The sequence below is a fragment of the Macrosteles quadrilineatus genome, unplaced genomic scaffold, assembly GCF_028750875.1.
Source record: "Macrosteles quadrilineatus isolate MER2022 unplaced genomic scaffold, UCM_ALF_1.0 Scaffold_3__2_contigs__length_128488019, whole genome shotgun sequence".
NCBI lineage: Eukaryota > Metazoa > Arthropoda > Insecta > Hemiptera > Cicadellidae > Macrosteles > Macrosteles quadrilineatus.
This window is the reverse complement of record NW_026542596.1, coordinates 21,961,004-21,988,945: the sequence shown is the minus strand read 5'-3', so window position 1 is coordinate 21,988,945 and position 27,942 is coordinate 21,961,004. Positions and strand designations below refer to the sequence as shown.

The 27,942-nt window shown below is 35.2% G+C and overlaps 2 protein-coding genes across 3 annotated transcripts in view; both read left to right on the top strand.

Annotated features, from left to right (window-relative positions):
• Positions 1-27,942, top strand: part of LOC128988756 (zinc finger protein castor homolog 1-like) — a 129,836-nt gene that overhangs the window by 14,471 nt on the left and 87,423 nt on the right. The window lies entirely within an intron of this gene.
• LOC128989039 (golgin subfamily A member 6-like protein 1) lies at positions 147-3,628 on the top strand. The gene is made up of 4 exons (XM_054410896.1): positions 147-253; positions 948-1,491; positions 2,722-3,145; positions 3,384-3,628. The coding sequence occupies exons 1-4, from the start codon at positions 147-149 to the stop codon at positions 3,626-3,628; spliced, it is 1,320 nt and encodes a 439-aa protein (XP_054266871.1).

Sequence of the window (27,942 nt, the reverse complement as noted above, 5' to 3'; positions counted from 1 at the left end):
AGATATAATACATGTATATTATAATATAAATTTGCTTTTATGGATTTACTATTATTTAATTGTGTGTCCCTGGGGTTTTGTGTCAGTCCCCTGGTAGGAGGGAATTCTTCCCTTAGAGGGAAAAGTTGTGGGATTTTTCAGTTGCTATGGTGGTATCCAGCTTCCTTACTTCACTCTGGGATTGTATTCAGTGTTGTAGTGTCTCAAAACTCCTCTCAAGTGTTGAGAAAACCACAAGAACATTAGAAAACAGGTAAGTACCCTTTTTGATTGTCAATCCCCTGGCTAACTTAACTTAGGTATGGTAGTCAGTAAAAATAAAATGTAAATACCATTAAGTAGCAGTAAGTGCCTGTTAGTCACATGGTCCGACCTAACCTCAAAATAATTTACACAATCCATGCTAGACTGGGATTCAGCCAGAATTGTCAGTCCCCTGGTTGTCAGTCCCCTGGCCCAACTTTGCCAGGGGACTGACAAAAATGGGAAATTAAAATAGTTTAAGCTGGTTTTAGGCCAGGTTCTGGTGATGCAAAGTGTATTAATGTAGGATGTTTATGTATTGTAACAATTTATGATTTAGCCTATGATACTGTCATAGTTTAACTGGTTTGGAGTGATTGACCTACATAGTTATCGCCATACAGATAGAGATGTGTGAAGGTAAAATTTCTAGGATTATGAATTACCTACATTATGTTAATATTTTGAGATATTTACCATTTACCATCACTAATTTTTTACTACTTGTGCTTCTGGAAGGTCTACTCTAAATTTCACATAGTTTTCAAAAATAGGTCTAGTTACACAATTCAAAAATTGTTTGTTCTACTTACACTAGTGTAAGTCTAAATTTGCTTGTGAGTGTGAGGTTTTCTACCCAGGATTACCAGTAGGCCTACTTGTGTATTGTTTGTATGCTACTAATAAGATATTGTTAATTTTAGGCCCATCAAAAACATGGCGCCAAGAAAAAAACAGTCAGATAGTGAACGGTTGAAAAAAAAGAGAGAGGCAGAGAAAAAAAGACAAGAAAAAATCAAACAGGACCCAGAAAGATTAAGACAACAACAAATTAAAGAACATGAAAAATACCTTAAAAAGTTGCAAAAGGGTCAAAGAAAATTAATTGCTGATCAAAGTGATCGTGAAAAACGACAAACTAAGAAAAAATGGAGGGATGCTACAAACAAAAGTAGACAAAAGAAAAAGCAGATTGAAGAAGAAGAGCGGATTTTGAATGAAAATTCTCCACCACCAAGTGAACATGGTTCACCTGGGCCTGCTGAACCACCTAGACCTGACGGAAGAATAAACTCAGGAAGAAAAAGGATCAAAAGAAACAAGACAAAATGCTATAGGGAACTGCAAGAGTTAAAACTAAAGTATAAAAAGTCTACAAAAAAGGCAGAAAGATACAAAAAGCGTTATCTGCGACTTTTGAAATCTAAAGACAAGGAAAAAAATACTGTTTCAACACCAAGAACAAAAGTTAAACGATTGCTTAGAGGGCAAACTGTTTCTGAAGTTATTAGGAAAAAATTAGTCTTTGGGGAACTACTTGAACAAGAAGTGTCCAAAACTTATAGGAACACCGCTAATATAAGAGACAAAAATGTGATCAGAAACATATTTAATCCTGAAACTTTATGTAAATATAAAGTGAAAAAATCTGTTGAAAGATTAGTTGGTATTAATAAAGCAAAATACAACAAAACCTATAAAACACTACAACAACAAATTGCAACTGATGTCAAAAGTTTTCTTGAAAGAGATGAGTTTAGTCGTTTATGTCCAGGAAAAAAGGATACTATTACATGGAAAAAAGACAAGAGACAGAAGCGATTTCTAAACAAATCTTTAAAGGAAATTCATGAAGAATTTTTGAAACAATCAAACGTCAAATTATCATACTCTCTTTTTTGTCGATTGAGACCATTTTGGATTTTGGACCCTAAAGTTGAGAATAGAGATACTTGCCTTTGCAAAAGGTGCAGCAACATGTCAATGCTGGTTTCAAAGCTTAGTGCTATCAAAGTGATAGATGAAGAATGCCCTGAAAAGCTTGTTAACAGCTTATGCTGTCCTGAAAAGACGGTAGAATGTTTGTTTCGAGAATGTGAGGAGTGTCAACACAAAATTATACTATACAATAATTTCTCTGCCAATGATACAACAAGTTTTAATAAGTGGATCGATGAAAAGGTGGAAGTTGTCATTAGAGGAAACAAGAAAGAGGTAAAAAAGGCGACCAAAAAAACATTCAATTGCACAATTGAAGAGTTAGTTGAAGAGATAGAGAAAAACATAAAAGCGTATATGTCACACTGTGGGCGCATCAAAGGACAGTACAAGGCAATGTCGGACAAAAAAGAAAATCTAAATAATGATGAAATAATCATTCACATTGACTTTAGCGAAAACTTCAGTGGCAAATTTGCAGAGGAGATCCAAAGTATTCACTTTGGAGGGTCTAGAAGCCAAATAACGTTACATACAGGCGTGCTTTATGTTAAAGAACATAAACCAATATCTTTTTGCACAGTTTCAGAAAGCAAGGAACATGGTTCGGCAGCCATATGGGCTCATTTAAAACCTGTGCTCCATTATGTTCAAGCCCAGTATCCTGATGTAAACAAAATACATTTTTTGAGCGACAGCCCATCAGGGCAATACCGAAACAAAACCATGTTTTATTTAACAAAAACCTTTTTGCCAAAGATATTTGTGGGATTACAAAGCTCTTCATGGAATTTTTCTGAGGCCGGGCACGGCAAGGGTGCTCCGGACGGTGTTGGAGGGTTCATAAAACGAACTGCCGACAAGTGCATAGCACAGGGGTCAGATATTATGAACATAACTGCCCTACTGGCTATGCTCAAAGAAAAGTGTCGTAAAATTGTTGTTTGGAGGATAAACCAGGAAGAGATCACTTCTATAGAGCAAATGATTGAAGAAGCAGGAGTTCTTTCTACTGTTCCTGGTACATTTTTGATACACCAGGTATCATGCAGCAAAGAAAAGGTTGACTATCGCACTATGACCTGTTGGAAGTGCGAGCCTGGAGTACGATGTGAGCATTACAGTCTGGACATAAAGAAAAATGAACAACAATGTGAACAACAGAATAAACCGATAGAAAAAGGTAAATTATTTAAATTTAAATACTATCATTACCTCTCTGTCTAATAACGTCTTAAATATTATAAATAAACTTAAAATTAAAACGTTTTTCATGTTTTTTTTTACTAAATTTTGAAAATAAGGACCATAGGCCTACATTTAAAACAATTTTGGTTTCACAACATTTGCTTTCTTCAATGACAACAATTAAAATCAAGACTCGATTAACATATTGTCAATTAACTTTTTTTCTTTTCTAGCCTTAGATGTTGGCGATTGGGTAGTCGTCACATATGACTCGACAAATTATCCTGGCGAAATAGTTAGTGTGCAAGAAGAAGACATGACCATAAATGCCATGCACCCAAGTGGGCCAGGTGGTTGGAAATGGCCACCAAAACCAGATGTTCACACCTACCCAAAGCAAGATCTTGTGAGAAGAATTGATCCTCCAGTGCCCAGTGGAAGCAGGGCTGATCAGTTTATTTTTAAGGACTTGATTTAAACAGTGAACAGTTTTTCCCTTTGTACTATATTATACTTCTTATGTATTGACTAACATACAATATATAATGTAAACTTTAATATTAAATGAAATGTTATGTTAAACTTTAAAGAAAATTTTGTTTGCCTTAAAACGCGTCAGTCCCTTGGTATATGCGTCAGTCCCCTGGAGGAACGATTTTTAAAAATTGTGTTAAAATTGGTAAAATGCTTGAAACTGTATGATTAGACTGATTATTATCTCATTTATAACCTATTCAATTATAAAATTAAGAAAAAAAAATTATTTTAATAATTTTTTTCATTTTAAATATGGAAAGTAAAAAGATTCACTTTTTGTAGAATCACCCGGGCACATTTTGTCTGAATTATTTGTATAACGGAAATCATTAGTGGAAAACTGTGATCACAAATTTCCGAGTGCAAATCCCTTGCTAAGGAATATGGTTCCGTAACAGACATTATTTTTCAGTTTTGCACCAACCAAAGAAGTAACTTATAAGTAACATTTGTACAGATATTTGTTAACATTTACCATATTTTTCCACCGAGTTCATTCACAACCTTGGACCCAAAAGTGTCATAATTGTTTTAGCACAATTACGCAACCGGACGATTCTTGCTTGCTTGCGTTTTCCTCCCTAACCCACATTCTCAATGATTGCGTTTACATTTTCTATTCATTCATCATTTCCGGCCAGGCACTCTTGTTGTTTAAGCAATCCGCTATATTTTGTCCACACGAGTTGGAAATTTCATTCATTCACTCCCAATGGTAGTGGGGGGTCGTACTGACTACTGGCGTTTCATAAAACAAGTTTGCTTCTTTGGCAAGTTCTTCCAATCTATATTACGTGGACTTGTGAATCTCTGCTTCATTTATTTCTTCGTCTAATTCTGTGGATTTTAATACTTAGTAGGTCTACCACTTCACCTAATACACCTTTATATATTATAAATATTTTGATTGAAGTTTCAAGTAATTTTACGTATGTATTATTTTAGTCAAGGTTTTGTGTAGAGGCCTAAGTAGGTTTAAATGATAAACACCACTTGACCGTCAGAGCAAAACTTGATGAAAGAACACAGTTAAAACGTTTTGTTTACTTATAATTATTTGCATGCCGTTTCAAATTAGAGAAGTGTTGTAAATTATCGTAATTATGTCCCTTATTGGCACCTATTGCCGCAATTGCTACGACAACATTCTCAAAGTAACACAAACGCATTGCATCATATTGAAGTAATAGGCTATATTTAATTCTTAAACATAGGTTATGAGCATATGTTATACTGACATAGGACAAAGTGAGGGTTAACCTTTTCAGAGTATATATATTTCCTCAGTCAGAAACAACTTCAGGATAAAAAAAAATATGCCATTAAATTTGATATACTCCTAACTTTCACTGCTTGCTAGGTGTTTAATCACTTCTGTTCTAATCTATTACTTATCATGTATGAGTTATTTATTTTAGTGAAGCAAAGCTAAGTGGTTAGTAGTTGACATTTTCGTCCCATATTTAATGAGCTAACTAATAAATCTTATAAACGCAACTAGTTTCCGTTAAAAAAGTGATCAATGCTAATAGAGCAAAAAGTGTGCAAAAATCATCGTACACCAAGACACTATAACAGTTTTAACACTTCTATTGAGTTGCAAACTGTTTTTCCTCTTCGACGGAATCTATTGTTGTTTCATCACAACTGTTGTTTGTAAAAAATGATTTAGAAGTCCTTTATTAGTTATTTTTACAATCTAATTTGTAGTATTTTAAACTTAGAAAAGAGTTTACCACTCTTAACATCGTGCAATAAGTGTTGTAAAAGGTTTAAATTGGCAACGCTGATTTCATAGGGAATTCCACTTATTGGAAATCCCTGTAACCAATCCTTTTGCCACAATCTTCCAGGATGTACTGTATGTAAATATATTTTATATCCATTACGTGTCTGTAATTTTCCAGCCTATCGTAAATTTTAAGCATCCGTTTTAAAGGTTTAATTTAATTAATACAAATCGACTTTTTGCTTAGGAGTTTATCCAATAAATATCGAAATTACTACATCTCATAAAAATAAATGCATTGCGTCGCCAATATACTCCCCAGTAATAAAGAAAGGGGCGTTATCTAACCCCTTGATGGAATTGCAATATAACTCGAGTTTTAGAGGGCGGCGCTCAAATATTTAAAATGTGTCTATTCTAATGGAAACCATTTATGCTTCGGATATAAAAGATTTTTCATTTCCTGGCTTGCCGAAGGGTAACGTCACCCTCTCTAATTTCGATTTCAAGTCTCTGTCAAAATAAATGGGACCGAATTTGTCCAATAACCAAATTAATGTAATAAATGTTTAATATCTACGAAAGGTCGATTGCTTGTGAAATCGGAGTTTGGAGTCAACCCCTTTAGGGCTCACCCCTGAATCACATGTTCACTGAATTTTAATCAACAAGGAGTTTGTATATTTCCTAATCACTTAATAATAATAATGTAATTTTTTTACATATATTTTAAACTTAGAGCTAACGGCGAACAAAATTGAAACAAAATACCAAGGTTAAATATGTAAGTTGTATTAAGTTTTCAAATACGTTACTATACTTTTGCTATGTTTCACCTTTGCCATGTTAAAAATGTAGAGTTTCACATGCAGAATATATCGTAGTACACTTTTATAAATACTATTGTTTAATGTTGTGAATAAATTAATTGATCATCAACTCATGATTATTTATAAACTTTGACATTTTATATGCTTTTGTTTAAAAAAAAAATACTTTTAGTATAGTGACATTTTGTTTGTTTGAATTGATTATATGCCGTTTAAACATCGTCTTCATGAAATTTATTCACATGTTTAGCCTACTATATATGATATACACTTATGAATTGTCTGAATGTCAACCAATTTAGTAGTTGGATCTTCCTCCACGATCAATTTCGTCCCAATAACTACTTTTTCACTTAACCTTACGTCCCCTCTACCAACAGTTCTATCCTAAGTGCACGCCGCCGATAGACAGAGCCATTGGCATTGACATTTAACTACTCCGGCGCAACGATATCGTCAGTTCCCGCCGATAGTAACCATTTTCCCGGGTAAACCTACGCCAAGTGTTGGTCCTTAGAACCAGTTTCCAGACATTGTTGCTCCCCAAACAGATGTTTCACCGTTATTACGGGCACACACCGTCTCTAATGACGGCTCGCTATCTAGGTAGGTACATACCCACGTAAATGGCAACACTGCATATTATTGTTATTACGGGCTGCATACTTTGTTGCAGTGTGGGTTTTTATCGAATAGGGTAATGGGGCGATAATTTCTTGTGTTTACTGTGTTGCCTTCTCTGTACAGAAAGGGGTTTATGTGGATCCCTGCATGGCAAGCAGGCTAGTTTTGTCTCTTGATGTTGCGCGTATCGTTACATGAGAGTGGGCTGGGGCGTTAATGGCGAATCAGAACTCTCCCGCAGTTATGGCTGTACTTAGCCTAATGTTTTATTTGATTGGAACTGTAGACGTTCCGGTCCCTCGGTAGTGTTATACTTTGACCTTTTTAATGCACCAACAACATACATTAAAACGCCTTTTCTTTATGTTCAAAATATTATGGTAAAAAAATAATGTTGTTGGATAGAACTACTCTCCACTTACTTGTTTCAAACTTTATAAGTTTGCTCAAAGTTTATAAGTTTAGATCGTAACATATGATTTTAAACGTCCTACCCTACTACATACTATACTAATCGAGCCTTGTACTTCAAAACAGTTCTAAAACAGATACATTCGTGCGTGTTTTTCTTATAGGTTAGGAAGATTTCTGCCTTTTAGCTACCAAACTAACATTTTAACTATCCTATCACACAGCATACAATACCCCATACAACACCCCCTCTTGTTCGTTCCCCGACTCCCGTTATAGGCTACCGGTTGGATCTTATCCTTGCCAACAATTCGTTAAGCGTAAAAATTAATGCGCTTGCACGTACGATGCAAATGCGGTATACAATGCGGTCGATAACGGCCATGCAGTAGTCGATATCTTGGCATTAACTTTGTCTGCTGGCCATATTGGAATTGCCTATAAATGATGGATAGTTCGATCAGTACACGCCTAGATGGAGATAGCGCGGGCTGTGTCCCCTTATTGCAGCATTAGAATAGAACAGAGTTGTGCAACTAGCGGTTTATTACCACATAAATATCCTCAACTGTTGTACCCTTCCTCCCCTCCCCTCCCTCTGTGCAGCAACCTGCGTAGAGCCAAAACACAAGTTTGGAACTCCATTTTGTAAGTAATCAAAGCTAGTCAAGTTGGGTCAAGACCTTTTTTTCCTCCTCCGAAAGTTCCTTTAACTTTTTTACAATCGAGAATATTATTTGTTTACTCTGTTCCTTGAAATAAATACCTCAATTCTCATTATAGGTGTGTGTATAACTTAATTACTCAATTTTCACTTGTATATATTCCAAATAATTCCCAACATACGGTACAGAGACCATCAACCTCATTCAAACAAAGACGTTTAGTTCTCCATTTGTAATACTATTCAAATCACTGTTTGGATTACAATTACAAAACCACGAGGCTTTAGCATAAAAGGTTGTCATTACGGTAAGAAGCTGTTAGCATAATCACTCAGCCCTGGGCGCGAGGAATTACAGGAATCTGCTGCGTTTTGAGTAAACAGAATACATCATGGGGTTTTGACTCTCATCTGGTTATGTTGGGATCGTGCTTGGTTTGTTTGGTTATAAAAACCAGTTTAAAATGTACAATATAATTATAACTTATAAGGACTGCAGTGTGATTGTATTTTAACATCCTAATTTAACTTAAGGAAGAAATATGCAACAAATTTTTAGTTATTGAGAGAATGTAGGGCTAGAATCTCAGTTTTATAAAGTCTTATTGCGTTAAAATGATTTTATCAATTTCACCCTACCAACGGATAATATACCAAGATATTTTACCTTATAACCTCATTGCATACCAGATAATGTCTATGAAAAACAATCTTCACAAGTATTCAGGTCGATTAAAACACGTTGCTCACAATAAGCTCTTTGGAAGCTGACTTGTTAAAACACCTGATTGTTTACCACAGGGATATCGGAATAAAATATTTGGGTCAACTAAAACGCTAATCATTCACAATAAGCCGTATTGGAAGGTGACTCGCAATGCCTTCCAGATTGCGAGTGAAACCATCTTAGTATTCGTGTGTGCTGAATCACGTACTTATGTAAGCAAGGACCTACTAATCGGACGAGATTCAAAAGATATTTTCCAAAACCAGGACAGAGCTCGCGTGCGGAGTTTCATTTCTGAAGCGAGCATAACTTGTGTATTCATGTCCCACCCACGGAACGGCTTCAATTTGTGTTACGGTGAAATAAAATACCTTAAATTAACAAACCTCTTCCGTTCTCGTTGCGTGGCTCTGTAAAAGCCCATTTGTTTTCAATCGATGCCCTCGCTTTGTCGCAAACGCACACAGGACTCTCTGCTGTAGATTGCATGTTTTAAACATAATAATTACAAACAATAACTTATGCATCTGTTTTAAACTCCGATTTTATATTTCTACGTTTTTTCTCCCATATTTTAAACCGTGAAACCCACTGCTATCTTACCCTATTTATTTCTCTAACAGTTTCATTATAGATTAACCGTAGAATGTGTTGGTGTTGGTCCGTTACTTTACATAACCGGAAATCTCATTTGTTTCCGATCAACTTCTGTGGTCTTTCCTCGCGTGGTTTACATTTCGATGCCTCCAAATCTCGTAAGTTCACGGTCACTGATTTCATTGAGGCCAATAAACCGAGAAATGTACATTTTCGTTATATAGGATCCCGTCAAAACACTTACAACGATTGCTTTCAATGTTGATTTTCAAGTTCCCAAGAACTTCGACTTGGATTAACAATTGGAAGAACTAGCGGGCTGGTTGACTGAACAGTTTAATCAATCTAGTTTATAGTTGTGACTCAAGGATACGTGACTTCCACAATAACTACGTATGTAGTATTCATAATCGCAGAACATTATGTTCTAATAAATCTCGTTTCTGGAACATATAACTACACTTTATGTGATGAGTCATCCCTCAAATACTACCACTTCAACCTTTAAAGAGTTTCAAAAATCTATCTCAAATTTACTTTTACACAGATACATTTGATTCTTTGTTTAAATAATAAAAAAAGAGGGATTCAAGATTCGAGACTTGTAATCTATTTTAATTTTATATCAGTAAATCATTAAGTATCCCTCAAAAAGTAAACTAAACTATTTCCAAACAATCGATGACTCCTCACCCTACTAAACCTTAGTGGGAGAGAGAGGGCAGCACACTGACACACTGCGAGAGAGGGAGAGAGAGATAGAGAGAATTGAGGGGGTCGATCGCCACCCTATTACCCGAGATGTAAGGGTTTTGTCTCCGACTGTACAGTTAAGTAATAGTGGGTGGTGGAGGGGATGTGCGTGTGCAATACTCAGATCAATACATGCAATATTGTGTGCTTTGTCTAGGTGCAATTAGCAACATGTCGAGGCAGCCATCTTAGCTCAGCCCTACCCTGAGCCTGACCGCGCCCTAGGCTGTGGAAAAGCAAATAGAATAATAACTAAATGTGGAAGTATTTTTTTTAGTTTTTGGCGGAACCAATAGAATGGGTATCGAAAGATTTTACAATAAAAAAAGTTAAGATAATCCTAGCTAATTTCTTAAACTATTACACATCTCTTACAAATACAAAAAATCTCCTCTTTTTAAGATTTAAGATTTAAAATAAAATATAAATAAAAAATAAATAATTTGAAGTAGGTTCTCATTTACTGCGAAATGTATTGGCGACACTAGACACATGAACACTATTGCCAGAATTCCCCAGATTTGTCCTTCAGTTCACATCGTCTTCCATATCGGCGCCACAACTTAACTCTGACACGAAACAGACGCGAGCAGCTGTCAATAAAGAACTAATTACAACATGTGTTTTTGTCAGATCGAGTGACTCGACCGGTAATCCCACAGGGCCATTCCACAAAAACTGTTTCTCACGTTCCTCTAGTTTCCCCCGCTTCCCGCCGAAATGTAACCCTTCTTCCCGCCACTCAATTGCCCATAGTCGAGAATCCGCTTTTTCCCACCACAATTTGTGGTAATTGTGACAATTAACAGTGTGACTGCTGTATCGGCTTCGGCTACTGTTGGCTCCTATCAGTTTTGTTTTCTACAGAGCATCAGACCGGTAGAATTTCCATCGGATATTCCGCGGAGAAGCGAGTCTTCTGATTGTAGTTTTTCTCCGGGTTCGGCAGGAAGTAAGCGATCTTCGGTCGGAATCCTGTTTGGGAATCGGTTTTTGTAATCCGCTCTTCTTCTGTCCAATAATTTTCGTGCTATTACTCCAGCTCGGCTATTCATTAAAGATTCCATTCACAGTCATTCTGACACTACCCTCTGTTATTAAATCTTACAAAGTAGTTTGGGTTTGATTGCATTATTCCAGTTAGACCTACTTGAAAATTACATTTTATTTTTCCATTACAGTATATCCTTTACTGTCCCAGTTTTCATATGAAAAACAACGAACTGTCAATTTTAATGATTTTCCTCTTTACCTCATGGTTTTTAGATACTTGTATTTTTACTTGTGCCCATAGGCTTAGTGTATTTAGAATTTTGAAAATCTCAAAAGATTCGAGTCGAGAAGGGCAAATCTAAAATATGAAAATCTTGATAAATGCCCTAACATCTTTAAGCCAACCAAGGAAGCAGTCTTTTCATTGGGACCAGGTTTTGCTCCTAGTATGACTCAGATGACATGGATTTAACAAAAAACATAAGAAGGATTAGAAGACTCAAAGCCTCTTGGGAGGGAACCGTCTTTGGATGGAGAGGGGAATCAAAAGAAGAGTATTGACCTTCGTGCTACGTGGGGGCGCATACAAGCGATCCCAAATGTCCCCGTCAATTGCGGGACAAATGTTCCAAAAAGGAAATCCCTTAATCGAATGTAAAGTCACTGGATCTGTCCCACTTTCAAACCTACCCTGTTTGCCCTCTTTTGTACACAGCATAAAAAGCGTGTAACATCATCGGTGACACTGTTTGGGTTTCTGATCTTCGTATTTCCTGTTGTATGAATAGATGTACATTTTGGATTAACACTTCGTACGTTCTTACAATTATTCATTATGGAAGTATTCATAGTTAATTTGGTGACGTCCTCAATCTGGAGCACATACAGTTGTGTTTGGTACGAAAAATATTCCCTGCTCCTTAAACCTGTGGTTAGTCTGTTTTGTCTATTAAAGCCCAATTAATTCTTGAGTTATCGTAAAAATCTATTTTCTCTTGTACAATTCAGTAGTTGATTTTTTAAATAATCAAAAGTATCAATTATTTAGTACGTAAAGCAGTCTGAGAGCATTGAAGCTGGAGAATTACTTTTACAACCTTGTATAAAACTACATTGTAAGAACAACGCATGAAAAAAAGACCAGTAAATTGTATAGTAATTTTCCTCCTCAAATAGCAACCACAGTTCCATATAAAGTTTAAAGTGGTGGGTGGATGATTTAATTATGTTTGTAAAATCCCCTTTCTTCCTCTGGTTACCCCAGTTTTATCTACTAAGGCACATTAATTTTTAACTTTCCCACGTTGCAGTTTTCTCTGCAACTCCTAAATTATAATAGCTAGGTCTGCACAAGTTTTGCAAATAAGTAATATAAATTTGCTCGAAAGTAGATTAAGACGTGGCCTCACAACACGCCACCCACTCCTGATCATATGTTGTACGAGACTCCCGCTGTCCCACAACTGGTTTCGGTTTTGGTTTTCGAGTAAACCACTCGGCGAATGTCAAACCAGTCGGTGATTAATAATACCCGGTGTCAGATTTGTTTATAATTACCGAACCTAAAACCAGTCCCAAACCGCTGCCCATTCTGATGCAAGTTGGCGAATTATGGGCATTTCTGTTGGGCGTTGCTGTCCTGAAATGGCAACCGCCCGTATTTAAAGTTCAGGGATGTTTTAAGGAGTGTTTTAATATTCCCAATTCAAACATTCGTGGTAAAGCGTTCAAATGTGATTCCAGTGATCTGAAGTTAACCTCTACAGTAAATGTATACAATGGCGTTTAAATATTGTTAATTGTTTTACATATCTTAAATTATGTAAGTCTTTATCCAACTAAATCACTGGATTGATACACCATGTAAGGTCACCTTTGGTGTAATTTTGATCCCAAAACCATATTTTTCAATTTCGTAAACATAAACTAAGAATTGAAGAGGTAATATATATGCATCTTGAATGGATCATATTTTTCCTTCGGTGGATTCGCGATGATTTTGATTAAAAATACTTAAATCGTTAAAATGGATAAAATTGGATTACAATGGATTATATCTGAACTCTTTCGAATCTAGAATCCATATTGAGTCATCGATTCAATTTTTTCATCCCAGTAAATCATTAAGCATCAGTTTTGCATACCCTTCACAAAGATCCCCCTTCGTTTCTGGCAAACTGACAATAGATAAACTCCCCGACAGACGCTGCAAAGCTGGAAAATATTTGAATAAGTCGAATGAATAAATAAGGGTTGTGGGAAAGCGGTGGTGAATGGATAAAAAGCGAGTGGGAGGGGAGGACCTACCTCAACGTAGTAGTAGGGTGAACTGATTCCCTACTTTCACGTTCCACCCCCATCCCTCTACGCGTCCTACTCTTTTTATCAATTTATCTTATCTCCCGCACCCTTGTTTAATACTTTAATGTAGTTCCCTCAATTATTTTCGATCCCGTTTTATTTGGGTTACTTGTTTGAAGTCCCCCTCTTCATTTGGGATTAGATTCACCGGGATTGTTCTCAGGGTTTTAATATTGGTTTCAGGAAAGTTAAGGGGGTGTGTACTAATCCACGAACTTGTGCTTTTAAATTTTAGCTATAACATGTGTTAAAATAAATTAATTCCTTTTAACTCATTATCGTAACTTACACTTCACTCAATTCAAATATATTTCCCATTCGAGAATCGCAATTACAAATTAACTCAACTTTTCAATCGTCTGCGAGTCGTTTTGATTTGCATCACAAAAAGTGCGAAACAGTTTTCTCACTATCGCCGTCTAGAATGGGCGTGACCAACGTACGACTGCCCGATTATTGTGGTCGCATTAATACTGTGAAATGAACTTTATATTTATTTCCAGACGCATTTTAATTGAGAATTTAAAGTGGAGATGGAAATCGCTGTGATAATCGACCGGTGTCGCGACGACTTGTGGTTAGTGCGACTATAATCGTTGTTGTGATGCACGGTTGTATAAAGTAGCAGGTCCTCGTTAGTACGGTCTACGGTGTGTACGGTCACACGCTCTGTACAGTGTGGCGCAGGTAATGTGTATGAATGGTGAGGAATTGTTGCATTATGATTGAGTGCGTGGAGGTCAAGATAGGTAGATTAGTCAGCAAGGATTTCAGAAGAAACACCTTTTCAATTTTAAAATTTGTCACGTGATATATTACCACATCACAAGTTGACGAAATTTAGGAACAGCCCTCAATATATGGGACTTATACTGTACAATGAATTACCCTTTTATCAAAAAAATTTAAATGCTACTCAATTCAAAGATAAAACAAAAGATAAAATAATTGATAAAGCCTACTTTTTGCTTGACGAATTTTTGGAGAACCCTATAGTGTAGAAAAAATTCTCTGATATCCTACATGAGTTTTTTTAAATTATTTTAACTATTAATTTTACTATAAAATACATCACTATGACGAAACACCTGTTCTTAAGTATGAAATGTACTTTATAAAGAACGTTTTGTGTCAATAAAATATGGCTATGTCTATATTTGAGGCCCTAATGATATTGAGATGCCAAATGTGTTAAGTGATTTCACCAAATTTAGGTAAAACTTCAAATTACTTATCGTTAGTGAAAATTATAACTACAACAAATAGGAAACATACGTATCTCAATTAAAGCTTAATTCATATTTTTTCCTGATAGAGGAATTTTAACCGTGTAGGGTTCAGTTTAGACCCTAGGCCAGAAAACAAATTCAAAATACCAAAGTTGACTCATTTTAAGGTAATAATTATATATTCCTATCTCTCAGTATATTACCAGAGGTGTTAATTATTGAAACTAAGTAAAAATTAAACATTTGCAAAAACCCTGTTGGCATTTATAAAATAATTAACATTACATTTCGTGTAAAGTGGGATTAATAAGAATGTAACAACATAAGATTTTACTCAAACCACCTTCGTGAACAAATCAATTACAATTAACTCGTTTATCTAAATCGCTCTTGTAGTTCTACTCAACATTACTGCTGTATTAACAGTGCATCAAACATAGAAACCTTATATGTTTAATAGCGTATTACGTGTTGTAATCCTGCAGAATGCCGCAGTTGAAGCTTTTATGACGCGTATAAATACATGGTGGACACACAAAGAGGTAAATACATCATGAATGCCGTAAGAGGAACTGGAATGTTGCTAGGATCGCGTAAATAGTCTCTCTTCCCTCTACTGGGTGACCATGTCAAAGATTATACTATATTAATGTTATTATAACTCTTCATAGAATTGACGTAGTGACGTAGTAATATTTTATTGCATCACAAAACACTCGTAATTAATTCCACTTCCTTTATTAGCCCTTGATTCATGTTCGATTTAGTGTAATTACTTATGTTTTTTACTTCTAAAGATTCAATTAAGGAGTTCACATCGTATGCTGGTTAGGTACATAAAGGTTTTCATTGTTTACCCGTATCAATAACGTATGTGTTATAAGGCTAAAAATATTCCCACCTAAAAGTTTCGTCTTCAAACCTATCTCCTATTCCTTTACTTATGGATTAGATTGTTGTATTGTAAATACACATTCATTTGAAGTTAAAATTCAGACGGCATTCAGGTTTGCTGCAACAGGGGCATTTATGCCAAAACATGTAGGTAATATAAGTGATGTAAGGGTTTTAAACTAAATCCCTCCAACTATAAAAATTTTTATGTATCCTTATGCACCGTTTTCACACTCGCACACTCGCAAGCGCGTTCAACTCGCATATTCTCTGTAAGGAAACACAATCTGGTGAACAACCAGTAATTGATGACGTGACGGATTTAAGCCCGGAGCCGATGGCAAGTTGACCCTTGGAATGCGCCTCATATGGCTACCAGATGCAAATGTTTGTTCTCATGAGCTGACAGTAGATTGCAATATCTGCTTCATGTGAATGTCCATTCATAGCAATCTATATACACATAGTCGGGGGAAATACATAAAGTTATCCTACATAAAGTTGAAAATGTAGTTGTGAGAAAGGTGTTTATCTGTTTATGTAAAGAATATAGTTGTATGTCATTATAACGTAAATATATGTATAGATTATTGAATAAAAAAGACCTTTGGAAGGGAATAGGGGCTGCCTCGTATTTCCCAAAATCAATTTATCTCTATGAAATGGAAAGCTATTCCGTTCGATGTTTATCTTATTTTATTTTACCTTCGAACGGCCAAGAACAAATTTACAACAAATGACTTATTCATAAATGGTAAACACAAATTTAAATTAATCTTCAAAATGGCATGCAATACAAATAAATACAATCGAACAGTAACAATTAGGTGTACAACGGGCTTAACTAAAATATTTACAAAAATTAGCTCACTACATATCAGGTATAAAGCATATTAAATAGAAATATCCAAAACAAATCAATAATAACAATCAATAAACATGAAAAACAAACAAGAAGGATAAATAAATATATAAATTATCAACAATAACATACATTGGTATGTTGACAATAATTACAATATAAAGCATAGTTTTAAGAAATCCACTAGTCTTGAAAACACATTTTTGTTTCCAAGTCACACATAAACCGAAAAATATTTTAAACTTCTGCATTCATCACTGACAATATGTTTAATTACTCAAACATATTTTTTTAATTATTCAAAATTTCACATAACTGTTTAGAATGGAATAATTAATTTATGTACCGCCTTCTTTTTTAACAATTACGGATATATTTACAACTGGGCGACTCAATTTGATTTCACAAACAAGAAAACACAGTTGATGGTCATACTCTGGGTCAATGCTGATATTCACCTCATGTTAATCACCCAAGTGTAGTATAAATCCATCCCACTTCTCGTAAACGTATGTTTAATTGCCCATTTCCTAATCACAATCTTTATATGGTTATTCGCCACTTTACTGTTTCTCGTTGCATTTTGGATTTATTAGTAGCGTTAATTATGCGATTTTACGTCCTCTGGATGCTAGACATTAAACTAGTCTCGTCTTTACACTTAATTATCTCTTCTGAAAGGCCATAACTTGATTTTTACATTCTAATTATTCACTACAGCCTATAAAGAGGAATTTTAGTTAGCGATGCTATAAAACGCCTTTTTAAATTGGCGAACAAGATATGCCATTATCTATTTAACAGGTGAAGGAAATGTCTTAATTAGTCAACTTGTTAACCGTCCAATTTTCTAATATTTAGGATTTTATAAAATATTAACAATTTAATAGTTACATTTCGTAAAAATTGTCGTAATAAACTTAGGGAATAAACACATAACAAAAACGATAAAAATAATACTCAACTAATTGACTATTCAACACTTTTAAGGACCGAATATTTGGAATTAACCTAATTTTGTTTACTATAATAATTTATATTACTAAAGCACCGAGTAATCAAACCCAGTATTTGCTGAGTAACATCCTGTCAGAGCGTAGACTTATTCGATTTTGATTTCTCTTTGTAATTAGGTGATTACATTACATTTCTCTGTGATTCCGAATTGAACCTCCAATCAGCGTTTATTAGTATTTAATTTGTTGAGGTTTTCCAGTTTTCTCTACAACTGTAAGGGATTTGTGTTATCCGTGCTGTGATTTGGATCGTAGTCTCATTCCTTAGTAACGCGATGTCTTTATAATTATTCTATTTATAATCAAGTTGCACTGAAAGAGCTGGTGTAGCTATAATGTAGTTGTTCTATGATGTTTATATATTTTGATAATGTACGTTTACCATGAGTATTTATGATTTGTCTTAGAAGTCAAAATTATTTAGTCAAATAATTAAGACATGTTATTATACATGTATATTACATTTTGCTTATTTATTATGTGAAACGGATGATTTTGAAATTTAACATTGTCTTTTTGTTTGCAGGTACTGCTTCTGATAAAGGAATTATTCTACTATGGGATAGCAAAAAGGTATTTATATTCGGATAGAAGAAAGTATACAGGGTGATTGATATAAGTGTGCCAGCCGTTTTATTCGAAAACTATAAGAGATATCAAAAAAAGTTAAAAGGTAAGTACCTTAGATTTTTTATTTTAAAAACAAAAAAAATTATTTTAGCCGCCATTTTTCCAATATGGCCGCCAACTTTGGTTTTTCTTACGAAACACCCTGCATTTTATGATGTATTCTGGTAGAAAAAGTAATTTTAAGACGATTTTATTCTTGTGATTTTTTTCATAAACCTTACCGTTTTAAAGATAATAATGGTTAAAGTTTTGAAATTTCTGCATGAGAAAGAGTTTCGATAAAGGCCGAAGCAAGCATGCCAGCTGTTTTGCTCGAAAACCATTCAAAATTTCACAACTTAAACCATTATTATCTTTGAAACGGTTATGTTTATGAACAAAATCACAAGAATAAAATCGTCTTAAAATTACTTTATCTACCAGAATACATCATAAAATACAGGGTGTTCCATAAGAAAAATCAAAGTTGGCGGCCATATTGGAAAAAAGGCGGCTAAAATAATTTTTTTTACTCGACTATCATTTTTTTAATAAAAAATCCAAGGCACTTACCATTTAACTTTTTTTGATATCTCTTATAGTTTTCGAATAAAACGGCTGGCACACTTATATCAATCACCCTGTATATTTTCACATTTTTCATAATTATCTGACCTGGAATTTCCTTAAATTTGAAGAGGTTTTAGATAAAAAGTAAAAGAATGGTGTATTCGTGGCAGCAACTGGACTCGTTCAAGATTGTTGCGCGGCACATAACCAAATCGCATTTGCTATGCGCGATCTTTCTTTGAATATGTAAATTCCACGGTCACACTGCCCCGCGATTTTCCCTTGTAATATTAACATATGTTTTTCCTTGGCGGACGCAACTGGCACACATCTGTCTTTGCAGCCGAAAAAGTTACATCCGTTTCAACTTTTTTAAAAACTTGTAAAAACTTGGGCAAAACTTGTATTATTATTCGTTCAATGGAGTGTTTTTAACTTAACATCAGTGTGGGGAATGAATCGGCTGTATTCCGTTATCTCTTCTGGCATTTGAATTCGCGGTAATATTAATAATACTTATGTGTCCAAAAATAAAATAAAATAAAACAGGTAATGTTTTATTTGACAAACTTTCAATTATAACAGGAATGTATACGTTGTCTATACTTAATTTTAAGTTAGTAATTTAAAACTTCTGCTGATTGTGCCACTGTAGTTGCAAAGATTTGTTGGTTTAATATGAAATAGAAATACATGAGAATAAAATACATCAACGTTTTTATTCGTATACATCAGTTTGGTAAACATTAAGTTAATTTCTTAATTGCTATCTTAATACCGATTGAGTCCAAACAACTAAACTTATAAATTCTGACTCATACTTTTGTAGTCGGAGAAGTGTGATACTAAGCTTCGACTTAATTTAATCACTCACAACGAGTTTCTATCAGAAGTCTCCAATCCTTTTGCATTTTTACAAATCAACCATAATAGTCCAGTGCAATTAGTTTATGACCCAGACAAAATTGATAACAGGCTGAAAATTGGTGGAAATGTTCAAAACAATGTCCTGAGTGGCCCACACAAAGTCCCAAGAAATCCCAGTTGGGGAACGGCCGCCATCTTGAAAAAACTGACGCCATCTTGGAAATTTAGATTTCTTGCTATATCTTTTGAAGTAAATGTCCGAAAGGCCTTATTTATGTCTCAAATTAAACGTTTTGGACTTATGTATGAGGATAACATATAATTAAAGAGTTTATTATGTTCTAAGCATTCATTTTATTTATATTAACCTAAAAAATATCTATAATAATGATATAGATACGGTTATGTCCCCCCTTTTATACAAATTGTGGATATTTATAGTCATGCACGGTGGATGCGATGCTCCCTGTTGTGGATTAACGTCCGCACTAGTGAGTACTACGACTATCCGCAGTACTATCCTAATAATTAGACCAATTCGTTAATTACAAGGAAAAAATGTGGTTCGGATTCCACTATAAACTGTAGGTCCCTTAACAGGTTGGGTGCTGATGACGGGAATTCCCGCAATTGCTTAACATTGAAATAAATGCAACTTTTATGTTCAAACATGTCGACAGCACAAATAGTGTTAATTGCCATTTGCTGTATGGGATATTAATTAACATCTGTGTCTAAGGAACATGTCGGCTTTAGTCACTAACAAGACCACAAGATCGCGCCACTCATCCTTCACTCATGTTTGGGTAAAATACGCTCATAGGGGCGTTTCCGTCTTAAATAATTAATATAAATATACAAAATAAGCTTTTTCTATTATTTTCGTAATGGACTTGTTTAAGCCATTAACCCTATTGAAATTTCTTGCACCCCACAATGCTTAGTCTTTGGAATTGGTTAGATATAAATATAATATCCAATTAACGATGATAAAGCTTTAAAGAGGAGACAACTAATATAGCTCATGCAATAGGTAATATTGCTGCAGCTATAGACCACGATTTTCATATCGCCACTGCTGCTCGAGCTTCACAGACGGTATGGCTCGAAGTTGCCTTTAGACATTCTATCGTAGCTTGGAGTTTGCTCGACATACAAGAAGGTCGTCAATTATGAGACTTCGATAGCTGATAATGTCTTACCTTCAATAAATTACGGAACTTACGTTCAGTATGTTTTCAACAACGCGGATTACAACTTTAAAACACTTGATGGACATGGAACTCTTCACGCCATTGGTGGCATTGAGTGGATATCACCAGTCGAAATGTGTCAATGCAAATGCTCCTGTACCACGATCTACAATCCCAAAAGCAAAAAGTGTCCTTCTATCTCATGGCTTTCAGCCATTGACACCTTACCAACGTCTGCCTAAGCCTGGGACATCTTTCGTAGTGTTGGGAGTTGTCAATATATCCCTTTCCAAACCAAAAATAGTTGTAGATGCTTGTCTTGCTGACACCCTATGGCTCATTAACTACCAACTGAGTAACAAACCAAGTCCAGGTTGGAATGGATTCATGGAAACAGTACAACAACCCTTATGGTCTTAATTGCACCACGATGCATGGATGTATTGATGCATGGAGAGTTTGCTATTTCATCTTTAACCAAAATGGAAGCCCGTCAAACGTTATGGAAAATCAGTAGTAATATTGGTTCGTAATTGTAATATTGGCTACCATTTTGGACAGAGGAGAATACTCAAAGATTTTAAAATCATAAAATGAAACTTCCTGCTAAGGTTGCATGACCACCAAAAGGATTACTCTGTAATATTTACTTAGGAATTTTTATTGCACAAGAAAATTAATGTAATAGTAATGTCATAGTCATTAAACTTTTTACGGGCTACCATTTTAGATAGAGAAGAGATAGGAAATTCTGGTGTTCACCATTCTTTAAGTTTTTGTAAACACTTCAAGATGAGGTGTCACTTGAATAGGATTTACTTTAATATTTTTGAGTTACCTCCGAAATTCCCCCTTTTGAGGGACACTCAAAAATTTCAAAATTATTAAAAGAAACTTTCTACTAAGATTGCAAGACCACCAAAAGGATATTTCTGTATATTAAATAAGAAAAATATTAGAGGGGGGTGGTCTTGACTTGTTATTCTCCCCGTATTTAACCAATTCCAAAGACTAAGCATACAGTAGTAGGTTGCAAGAAATTTCGAAAGGGTTAATGGCTTTAAGAAGTCTATTAAGAACAAAAGAGAAAAAGCTTTAATTTGTAAATTTATATAATTATTATAGATATATTTTTAGGTTAATAATATAAATAATATTTATGCTTAGAACGTATTAAACTCTTTAATTATATATTACCCTCATACATGAGTTCAAAACGCTTAATTTGGGACATAAATAATGTCTTTGGGACAATTACTTCAAAAGATACTGCAAAAAATCTAAATTTCCAAGATGGCGGAAGTTTTTTCAAGATGGCTGCCGTTCCCCAACTGGGATTTCTTGGGACTTTGTGTGGGCCACTCAGGACATTGTTATGAACGTTTCCACCAATTTTCAGCCTGTTATCAATTTTGTCCAGGTCAAGGTCATTTTTTGTCTAATTGCACTGGACTATAAAACAAATTGACAAAACGAAAAAATACGTCAACTGTTTGCCAATACAGGAGAGGATAGTAGGGGAAGACGATCAACAAGTAGAAAGAAGCGAGAAGCGATGCGTCCGCAGCGAGACCCGGGAGGAGGAACCCCATAAAATCATCAAGGTCCATTACCATTATTATATTTGTCAGCAATAATTTCTACCAGGGTAATTGGCAGGGATAAAATTTGATTCACAGTTTTCTGCAACACCCAGCAATCAAGGGGAGTAGCGCTTCGTCCAAAAATGTATTTAAATTACGACCAATCTGCATAGCAATAACACGAACAAATCAAACTGGAACTCGCAACCAGATTTCAGTTTTTCGAATTAATAAGAAATCGTTCCACAAATCATCGGATCCGTCGGGGCTATTGATGTGGAGGAATTTATTTTTATTCGACTTCGTATCCCGGATTCAATAAATAATTGGATGATCCGAGACGGCAACCAGTTTGGGCTAATAACTCCAGAAATTAGATAGGAGATAAGCCCCCGACTGGGCCTAAATTGATATTAATGCGCCTTTATGTGCTTAGGCTAATATACCTCACGTTTATAGTCCGGTATTTACATGCAGCGGTGGGAGCGCTCCTGGTTCTGGAGATGGTTTAATGGGAGAAGTAGCTTAACTTTTAGATGTTTTACAGGCTTGGGGAAAAATATTTTACCCTAGTTTTGAAATGAAGTAGGTTTGGCAAAGACTAATCCTTAACATTTAAAGAAATAATGTTCTTTTTACCAGGCTAAAGCTCTAGGCTAATCCTAATACAGTAAATTATTTGGGCAATCTTTACGTTTCCAACCTAGACTACTATCTTTAACCGTTCAAATCAATTATTCTAGTGAAAGAACCGGAAGATATTAAATCGTCTCGTGCTTCCCTCATGTTCACCTTCAACTACGCACCATCACGCTAGTATGTCGGCGTCGCAGCAAATCAGTCAGTCAATCGCATAGTTATCAATGTAGAAGCCAAATTCAAACTAGGAATATTTAATCAGGCCACCTCACACAGTAGTCCACAAGGTTAATCGTCGAACACAAGACACGATTCGAAAACCAATCACCACCTTCACCGTTCGATCCTGATTGCAACAAACGATCTGCGATTCGACCACGTGCTTACCAGCTGGCCACCATAAACCCCATAGACCCCCATAAACCCCCGTACCCCCAGTCTCAGCAGATTAGGAAACAAACTGACACGGCTAACAAGGCAGCTGCGCCGCCATTATTCCAATTGTCCATAACCCTGATTTACTTGAAGCTACCATTTTGAATTAGACATTCACGCGGGCACATTAATCAACCCTCGCCGAAATGAGCTCCGTATGGTAATTTTTGTAACTGGGCCACAGTGCCAGACTGTATGCGGGTGACTCTAGCTCCTGATTGGCCAGATTGGCTCAGCTTCCGGGAGGGATTTGAATAAAAGATTCATTTAACAGGTTAGTTGGCGTGTGAATACTCAATGCGTAGTTTAATGACTGTCCGTTCAAACTATAAACTATCTAACTATCCTCTCGCAGAAATGTTCCAATAGATTTATGTAATTTAATGAATTGCATCGGTGCATTTTGAGTTGTGAATTAAAAGTGACCATTCTTGACATATACTGTATCCAGATGTAGCAGAGAATTTTTCATTTTATTCATTATATTTCTCAAATTTGTTTTGGACCAAAAAGTAAAAATCTTTGTATGTTTCGTCAAAGAAGACTTTTTATACTTACTATGCTGATTCTTGTTAATGAGACAACTTATACAGTAAAACCTCGATAACAAGGGTCATTTTTAAATCCCTTTGAAATAATTTTATCCCCAATTACAAGTCTTATTTTGTAATTCCTATGAGAGAGAGTCTTGTTATCAAGGTTCTTCATGTCTATGCACAGATGAAATGTACATGTACTTTGTCGTAAGACTATTTTGTTGATAAAGGAATTTCATTCATGGATTTCGATCTCCTTTCAATAAGCATCTTTCAATTACCGCACCAATCTGTAATTTTATACAAATATAGAGTTACATTCACACATCTGATCGTCCTCACATTTCTCGACTTAACAACACCTAATATCGTTACAGTGTTGTAACCTCAGCAGTGTTGTTTGAGAGCGCTCTAGTTGGTTTTACAGGCAATAAGCACGGTGTAACCTTGGTCATTACGTTTTCCTAAGTTGGCACTTCTTCTTTATAACGAGCGACGAATAAATTCATCCGAATATAGTGGCGTATAAATTCAGAAAGATATGAAAGCTGAATTTACAATTGGCTAGAGGGCAGCCACATAAACTGTTTACAACCGAGCAAAACATTAAAACGCCATTTTAGAAATCCTGGTTCCTTTGTTAAAAGTTATTATTCGCTTCCATAAATAATGTAAAGTACAAGATATGCTAATACGTTGATAACGCAGCCTAAACAATAGTAAGCCTGCTCCATGAAACGCGGTGAGGTACGATAGGCAAATCACTACTTCCTTACAGTTTTTCTTTTTCTATCAACATTAACTGTTCGTGTTCCATTATTCATGTGAACTAGTTGCATTTTTACAACTCTATTAGGCATAGATGACCTTAGTTTTAAGATACGCATTTCTATCGTAAGTTTTATAGCTTTTAGTACTTAGTTCATTTCTTTATAGTACCCTGAGAAAGGCACTACTCACTTATAGTGTATAGTAAACGTTCATATCAAGCTTTAAAATTTAAAATGTCAAAAGAAGATATTCTTTTCAATAGAAAGCTACATATCATGATATAACACGGCCAGAATTGAAAATCAGGAATAGTGCTAAACGAAATACGAAATCATTCAAGTGTTCATCTTTTTATGGACGCAACACTGTTGCATTTTCCCCCATTGAGTGAACCCTCAATTTTAATCATCTAGTATATAAACTATTGGAACAGATCTCAAATATTACAGCACATTCTTGGATCATCATTGTGTTCTCTTCCTTTACAAGTGCAAGTTCCTCTAGACCCGCATTCTCAGCCTCGTCAAAGACGTCTATTCTGGAGTTATTGGCCCACAAAGCGCTCTAGGGGCCACAGCCGCTGGGGACGTAAACCGAAATCTTAAACCGAAAACGAGCCCCGGAGGATTAAACCCTCCGTTCACGCGGCGAAATAAAATATAACCATTATTTATCGAGCGCTCATATGCAAATAATATTAAACCGGGATCCGCTCTGGAAGGGTCGAGACGAAAGGGTTTCAAAAATCTGCTAGGGGTAGTTTGCATATGAATCGACGCCAGTTCGGGCCCTAGCTTTGTCCACATACGGGTTTGTAATTAATATTGTCCGTGTTTTACTGGGCATGCGCGCCAGGCCTAATCTCCTACGTCACTTTGGTGATTAGTGTAGCTTTTTATCCCCGGGACAGATGTGAAGTTTATCACCGGATTGGAGGGAACGTTCGAACGATAAAACACAACGCATTTCTCATGGAAAAGAGTTTACGAAAAGAATTGAAAAGGGATCATAAATCGTACTGGGGTTACAAAGAATATAGTTAAATCAGTACATATTTGTTTGAATTTGACTATTCAAATATTAAGCTTGATATGTCACTAGAGGCCAAATAAAGAGCTTTGCCGACGAAAATAAATATCACGTCCAAAAAGGATTTTTTGGTGATCAAGCTTTCCGTTCGAATTTGGAAAGGGAGGCGTGACAAGACAGTAGTTCGTTGAGAATTAAATTATTGCTGAAACAGTAGATTGCATTTGTTGAATTATTGTTGTTGAACTGTATTTGTATAGACCTTGTGTTTTAAGTGTACGATAATATTATCTCAGGAGTTAAAACATAACGTAAAATTCCAAAATTGAGTATTTAAAACTGTGCCTAATAATTATTTGAATACCTAATACCAATTGTTTGAACTGTGTATGGTTTTGTTTTATGTTATCCAACGAATATTAGAATAATAATGTAAATGTTAAGTTTTAAACATATTACAAAAAGTAGATATAGTACTTGTACTGTGTACAATATAAAACTAAATGTGTGTACGTTTAAAACAAACTACAGTGAAAACTCAACCCCTCATTGTAAGACTATTCCCTCGGTAATCACAAAGAAACGCCGAACAAAACCCTATGATCGGAAATCCATTTATAATTTTACACTAATGGATTGTTCACATTAGCTGCGTCATTTATAACTCTTCGGACCCTCTTGAAGCTACACTCGAATTAGAATAAAACCATCGCATTGGATTAAATCGGTGTAATTATTCCTGGTTTCTTCCAGGCCAGCGGGTTCGATCCATTTCCATACTGCCAACCCTTTGTCGTTCGGTGCATCAATCATGTATATACCTTGGTTTCGCAGCTGTAGCGATGGCTGTCATCCTCTGATTTGATTAAACTTTTAGGGGGTTATAATAGATTTAATAGAAAGACCTGAATCCGATAAACTATATTTAATTTGAAGTTTTTTTTTCTGAAATTGTATGAGAATACATTTTTTAACATTATTGCAAGTTTTAAATTACTGGCATTAGATTTTCAAAAATGGTAGTCATACGTTGCACAACATGAAAAGGACAGATATCTAAACCATCTGTAACTTAAATACTTATGACAAGTAAGTGTTACAATTAACATACCATGTGGTTATTTTGATCGAATCACATAATCTATACAAAATTAAATTACACTTTTATACCATACGAGATACACCAATGACTTAGTTATTCTACTAATAATTAATAAACAAATTGCTGAGTAAAAAAAAACGATATTCACCTGTTATATCGTTGTCGGCCATTCCTACTGTTGTTGTTACTGTAAATCACGAATACTAGAAAAATGCCGGTATGGATCATAAACATAAACAAATGACGTTTTTGGCCCGAAAGTAAATAAAATCATATGTTAATTAATGCTATTAGCGGTTTTGTTTAATTTCGGACCAAAAACGTCATTTGTTTATGTTTATGATCCATAACAGTATTTTTCTAGTATTCATGTTGTAAATGCAATAACAGTAGGAATGGCCGATAAAGATATACTAGGTGAATATCGTTTTTATTTGCGTATATTTTTGTAAATATTTTTGCATCAAGTACTTACAGTACTGTAACTGAATGATATTATCCATTGGAATATATTTTCCCACGCTAATTTCCTCAGCAAGGAAGATACACAGGTTTCGATTGATTGAATGTACCCAGTCATTCACTGCGATTGGTTTTTAATTCTTCTCCCGGCAGCTCTTGACTCTCAACGCCTCTCAACTCTCGCCTTATCTTCGCTCTTCACTCTTCGTCGTCTTCGGCGAGACTTCAAACGCTTTGATTTCCCCGAGTGCCCTTCGTTCCTTTCTTATTCCGTGGTAAGCCTCTTTCAAAAGCTTCCCGGATTCCAACCCTTCTCTCGACACGAGAGGGTTTAATGCGAATTTGCGATTTTCATGTTTTCCTGTAATAAATCTCCCCGTTGGCTTTCCCGTCTTTGATTTCTTTTGAGATGATTCTTGCATTAAATTGAAGTTGAGTTAAAGGGTGTGGAGGTTTCTATTGCATGTTTAACAAAAAACATTGCATGAAAACAATACACAAATGATTTATATAGTATATATATATATATATATATATATATTATTATAACACAATTGCTTGTGTTTTCTGACTCATTTCTTTGATTAAACACAGGCAATTTATGCAATTTCTTGGATGTAGAACACAAGAAATGTCTTCAAATTATTCTGTAAGCTTTATTCTCATGTATTTTGTTATATTGAATGTGCGAACGATTTTTAATGGTTGAAAATGATAGTAAACATAAACATTTACATAACGTAATTACATTTAGGTTATATTTTCATCG